The 6,422-nt window shown below is 29.1% G+C and overlaps 1 protein-coding gene across 1 annotated transcript; it reads left to right on the top strand.

The window, feature by feature from the left end:
- The first annotated feature begins 1,642 nt into the window (after positions 1-1,642).
- On the top strand, positions 1,643-4,189 carry LOC124918206 (beta-glucosidase 44-like). The gene is made up of 11 exons (XM_047458411.1): positions 1,643-1,892; positions 1,961-2,016; positions 2,208-2,283; positions 2,362-2,433; positions 2,506-2,593; positions 2,711-2,963; positions 3,042-3,157; positions 3,239-3,459; positions 3,553-3,584; positions 3,676-3,778; positions 3,888-4,189. The coding sequence occupies exons 1-11, from the start codon at positions 1,643-1,645 to the stop codon at positions 4,160-4,162; spliced, it is 1,542 nt and encodes a 513-aa protein (XP_047314367.1). The 3' UTR covers positions 4,163-4,189.
- Positions 4,190-6,422: the final 2,233 nt, after the last annotated feature.

Raw genomic sequence — 6,422 nt, 5'->3', positions numbered from 1 at the left:
ATATGTGTGAAAGTACTAAGATTCAGAACCAATGCTCTGATACCAAATTGTGACACCCTAAAATTCTAAATTCTACTATAGGATAGAGGGTGTGGAACACATCCTATTTAGTAACATATGCGGAAGCGATATGGTGCCTTTTAACATTAATTTATATTAAAATGGTGCTATAAAAATTGGTCGTTCACTACATGTTCCTACAAAACTACGGTCGTACGGTCTCGATCCCTCATTCCACACGCATCTCCTGCACCTTGCTCCACTCCAAGTCTCCCTTCACCTGTCATCTAAAAATCGTGGCTGAGTACCTACACCACACAAGCATAGTGAGTCGATAGACCCAACAAACATTTAAAACATTATATAAAGGACATTTAAAACTACATTGCATCCATATGAGGGTTTTTAAGAGTATATCATCAATAGCGAAGGTACTATCACATATTGAGCCGTATTTTGACCCTAGACCCTTTAGAGTTGATCCTAAAGGGTGAGGAATTCATATCTGTCAATTCGTCAGCTAGTATTTTAGAATTAGACTACCAGAGCTCATCTTGGTAGCCCTCCACCCGTATTTATTCGTCAATTCCTTTATTAGTATTTTATCACTATTATTCCATAACCCTTCTATAAAACATCATTCTTTAGAAATCATGGACATGTAATGAAATCATGTTTTGAAAACAGTATGCATCATTTATATAAAATACATGAATATATATAGCAATGTGTGGATTTCTAAAAATGTTAAGAAAGATTGATTGCCTTGATTATGAATCTACTAAAGGTTGATCTTGCTAATGATTCTCGGTTGGAGTATCATCGGTCGGACCACTCGGTCCTAGGTTTCAATATCCTCGATCCTAAGTCACAGCCAGGACCAAAGATTTTCGGTCGAGAAAAGTGGATTTTTAGGATGTGACATATATATTATTATATATATAACTTTTTATAATTAAAAAAATGATACATATAAATATTAATTATATATATAAATAATAAAAGAAAGAAAAAATATTAAATACAATAATTATTAATTATTTCACTCTTATAATTCCCACTAGCTTATTCTCATACTGACTATAATATTTAAAATATATTAAAGTAAAATAAAAAGTGATTAAATATATTAAATTTAAGAAAAAGAATTACACTCAGATTGTACGATATAATTTAAAAAAATAAAGGTATTTTTTATTATCCATTAAATATAAATTCAAATGTTCACCAAAAATATATTACTTAAACCTCATTCTTTACAAAATCAAACAATATAATATTTATAATTTTATATTTATTTATTTATTTTATATATATATATATTTATTAATTTAATATATTTACTCTCTATTATTATACTGATTTTAGATATATATAAATAAATTAATTGAAATAAAATATATAAATATATTTTTTAAAATTAGTAGGTGAGAGAAAAAAGATAAATAATTCATAAAAAAAATTATACTTAGTCAATCCTTATCGCATTCCAACACATTTGCTGTATAATCGCTGTAAACTTTTTCACTCCATATATTGTTACTCATAGAAATTTAACTCATTATCCATATTAGACTATATAAAGCACAATTTACACTAGTTTAACTTACATTCTCCTTTCTTCTTTTATAAGTATTAAATCATGAAAAAAGTTTTGAAATTATCTCTACTATGCATCGTTATCCAATTTGTATTGCACACAACATGTGCACGACAATTAAACATGCCCTCCACTCTCCAATCTGAAATGTTTAATACGAGTGGTCTCAGTCGTAAAAGTTTTCCGAAAGGATTCATTTTTGGAACCGCCACATCTGCGTACCAAGTAGAGGGTATGACCGATAAAGCAGGGCGTGGACCTTGTATATGGGATACTTTTATCAAAGTTCATGGTGAGAATATTTTCTTTTTATTTTAAAATTCAAACATGCAATTTTACTAAAATTTTGTCTTTCTACAGGAATTGCATCGGGAGCTAATGCATCGATTACGGTCGATCAATATCACCGATATAAAGTATATATGTATTTCAAATTATGTATTAACAAAATTTAATGTTTAACTTTTATAATTTGTTGACTTTTGAATAATTAATTTATTTCAAATAATATTTTTCGATCAAAGATTTTATTTTTCTACCTTATCAAAATAAAACTTAATTATACAAATTATTAAATTAATATATTTAATGATGCGTTTTCTTGCAGGAAGATATGGATCTACTAAAAGATCTTAATTTTGATGCATATCGTTTTTCAATTTCGTGGTCAAGGATCTTCCCAAGTAATGATATTATTAAACTATTATAATTGGTAATTATTAACCAACTTTAAACTAACATTCTTATTATACATTATATAGATGGAAGCAAAGTTATTAATCAAGAGGGAGTTGACTATTACAATAGGTTAATTGATTACATGATTCAAAAAGGTATAATTTTAACTAAATTATGAAAAGAGTACAAATTTGTAATTGAGATAATAGCATTGTTCATATGACCAGGAATTACTCCATATGCCAATTTATACCATTATGATCTTCCTCAAGGACTTCAAGATAAATATCTAGGATGGTTGGATCGTCAAGTTGTGTAAGTTTCATCATGTATCATATATTTCCTATTGTGTCAAATTGAAAAGCTTGTTAGATTTTGAATAATAGTATATGTTTTCTTATAATAAATCTATTTTATTTTCCAATTATTCAGGAAGGATTATGCAGATTATGCAGAATTTTGTTTTAAAACATATGGTGATAGAGTTAAAAATTGGATGACTTTTAACGAGCCAAGGGTTGTTTCAGCACTTGGATATGACGATGGAACACATGCACCAGGAAGATGCTCTAAACCTTATGGAAATTGTACCGAAGGTGATTCTGCAACGGAACCTTACATTGTAGCTCACAACTTGCTCTTATCTCATGCAGCTGCAGTTCAAATATATAGACAAAAATATCAAGTGAGAACTTCATTTCTTTATGTTTCTATAAGTCACTTTCTATAAATATATTTCACCCCTCACATTATATCATTATAGGATAAACAAAAAGGACGTATTGGCATTCTACTAGATTTTGTCTGGTATGAATCTCTTACTAGAGGGAAAGCCGACAATTATGCCGCTCAAAGAGCTAGAGATTTTCATGTTGGATGGTAAAGATTTTCACAACAATTTTAAATTTATATTTTGATTCATATATTATAATGCTTACAATCGTGGATGCTTGGTGATAGGTTTATACATCCTATAACTTATGGAGAGTATCCGAAGACTATGCAAAATATTGTTGGTGACCGATTGCCAAAGTTCACTAAAGAAGAGATTCAAATGGTTAAGGGATCGATTGATTATGTTGGAATTAACCAATACACAACATATTATATATATCATGATCCTAGTCAAGATCATCCAAAAGTGAAGGCCTATAATATGGATTGGCATGCTTCATTTGCTTGTAAGAATCTTCCATATATTTCCATAAGAACTAAACAAGTTAGTAAAAAATTTGATTTTTTTATAAAGTGTTTCTCATGGTTATAAAATGCAGATGCCAAGAATGGAGTTCCAATTGGTCCAAAGGTAAAAAATAAACAAAGTTTTAATTAATATTTTCCTATATATATATATATCATGCTACACTCCCACTTATTTAATTCAATTATTGCAAAAGGAACATTCCGATTGGTTATACAATGTTCCGTGGGGACTTTACAATGCCATCTCATACATTAAGGAGCATTATGGAAATCCTACAATGATTCTAGCTGAAAATGGTAATCTTCATAGTCATAATTTATGTATATGTTTAAATTTATAAAAATAAATATTGTTCCAATTAATATTTTCTCGATCTATATGTTTCTTTTTACGTGGGTTTTGTAGGAATGGATGATCCGGGTAGTGTAGACATTGCTCATGGCCTAAATGATACTGCAAGGATCGAGTACTATAATGCATATATAGGCGAATTAAAGAAGGTTATTGATGATGGTGCAAACGTTGAAGGCTATTTTGCTTGGTCATTGCTCGATAATTTTGAGTGGGCACTCGGTTATACCTCAAGATTTGGTATTACTTATGTTGATTTTGATACACTAGTAAGATATCCCAAAATGTCTGCTAATTGGTTCAAACAGTTATGCAATCAAACTATATAGCTAGTAAACAAAGAAGGCATGTTGCTCTCTTTTTTCTCTTTGGTAGCCTTATGAGGTAGCTTGCTGTTGTCTTAAGAATTTTTTTTAATAGACTAGGCAAATAAAGGTTATAGCCTCATCTTTTTTTTATTCAAGACTCTAAGACATCACTAATAATGTCTTGGTTTATGATATGTTTTTTCTTGTAGTTGAAGTTTAATGATAAAATTTTACTTGGTATGAGAGTTGAAGTTATGAAAATTTTCACAAATTTAATTTTGTTCTTAATGCATATGATTAAGAAAAAGTCGTTAAGACAGAACAAAATAATCGAAGAAGACGAAGCCTAACTAGGTCGAAACAAAGCCAAAATGAGAAACTAAAATCTAAAGAGTATAAAACATTAGCTAAAAAAAGCATGATACTAAAATGTCTTTTTAAAACTAAATTAGGAATATTTTAATATTTTAATTGTTGAAACAAGTAATTTGATAATTAGAATGATTTTGCAATGATAGAAATTTCTTTTTATAAAAATTAAATAATAAACTAAAAAAACCTATGAAACTATCTACAAATACACTAAGTCACTAAGGGCATTTGTACCGGCTTCCCTATTTTGTATCCCTAAAAATAATATAAAATAATAATATTCATATTTTAGAGAATCAAAATATAAATTATTCGACATCAGCTTCCTTATCTTTATTCATATATCATTTAAATATTCATTAAAACAACCAATTTTTCAACCACCTCAACCACTTAATTACTTATTCATATATATTTAAATATTTATTGTTATCCATGAAAGAGAAAATATAATATTTTATTATTTAGGGATGCTACAGTAATCCCTAAATATAAGGATTCACTGTTCATCATCCTAAAAAATTATAAGGATAGGGAATTTGATAAAGCATTTTTTTTACAACTTTTATGTTATTTATCTTTATAATAGAAATAGAACACATTTTAAGGATTCTGTTATAAATGCCCTAAGCCTCTCACTTTTTATTTATTTATTTTATTGAATTGTCCTCACTTTCACTTTCACTTTCACTTTCACTTTCACTTTCACATAATAACTTGTAATTTTCTATGTAATTAAAATAAATGAGACTGATTTATAAGCTCTAATTTTAAGGGATGATTTATTAATATTAATTTAATTTTTTCACAAATTAACAAATAAAATCTTCTAAAGAACGTGACAATTCTCCCTAAAAAAAAAAGGTTCTCTCTCCAGCACATTACCACAATCTCCTGACATCAATGTATTTGAGACAAAAAAAAAAAAAATTAGGCCATTTCCCTAAATAAAAAATATAATTTATTTTCTTCTCATTGCACAAAAATCTCATTTTCCAAAAAAAATAATAATTTATTTATTTTTTCTCTCCAAAAATTTTTCAAAAAAAATAAATAATTATTAATATATTTTCATATTCATCTATGAGAAACCTCAGTTCACACTCTGTTACTACTATTAGCATTTTTATTAGCATTTTAGACCTATACTTTTATATATTTTATTATTTAGGCTCTTTGTTGGCTTATATATAAGTCTTTTATTATTTTCTATTTCTACATTATTTATCAAATAGAACCCTAGTTTCTCTTTTCTCTATTCTCTAACATGGTATCAGAGCCACTATTCATTTATAGGGCTTGATTTGTTGAGATCGAGGGTTTTGCAACGATTCTTATGCTTCTACACCGAAGGATTAATATGTTACGGTATGTCTCTTGTTTTGCTTCCGCACTGATTGATTGCAGCTCCTAGGGTTTGTTTGTTGGCTTGTGAATTGGGGATTTTGTTTTTTGGTTCCTTTGTCGCTTGGATCTCGTTTTCTTGTTCATTATGGTTGTTCGTAAAGACGATTCTCTCCAGTCTATTAGTGTACGTCTCTCCAGTCTATTAGTGTACAGCTGGATGGGAAAACTTATTCGTATTGGAGCTATGTGATGAAAAAAATTTGAAGGGAAAATCGATGTGGGGTTATGTTACGGGTACGAAAATGCCACATACCGATAAGGCTGCAGAGACTTATGCAATAATGCTCGATGTTTGGGAGGCCGATAACTCGAAGATCATCACGTGGATAAACAATTTCGTCACACATTCGGTTGGGGTTCAGTTGGCAAAGTATGATACATCCAAGCACGTTTGGGACCATCTTGCTCGTCTTTATACACAGTCTAATTTTGCCCGACAATTTCAGTTGGAAATGGACATTCGTGCACTCAAGCAGAATGATTTGTATATCCAAGATTTTTA

The sequence above is a fragment of the Impatiens glandulifera genome, unplaced genomic scaffold (assembly GCF_907164915.1).
Source record: "Impatiens glandulifera unplaced genomic scaffold, dImpGla2.1, whole genome shotgun sequence".
NCBI classification, from domain to species: domain Eukaryota; kingdom Viridiplantae; phylum Streptophyta; class Magnoliopsida; order Ericales; family Balsaminaceae; genus Impatiens; species Impatiens glandulifera.
This window is presented reverse-complemented; position numbering and strand designations above follow the sequence as displayed.

Coding starts and splice junctions, on each gene's coding strand:
- LOC124918206 (XM_047458411.1), top strand. CDS start 1,643: ATGAAAAAAGTTTTGAAATTATCTCTACTATGCATCGTTATCCAATTT. Junction 2,594..2,710: donor TGGTTGGATCGTCAAGTTGT/GTAAGTTTCATC, acceptor CCAATTATTCAG/GAAGGATTATGCAGATTATG. Junction 3,460..3,552: donor TTGGCATGCTTCATTTGCTT/GTAAGAATCTTC, acceptor TATAAAATGCAG/ATGCCAAGAATGGAGTTCCA.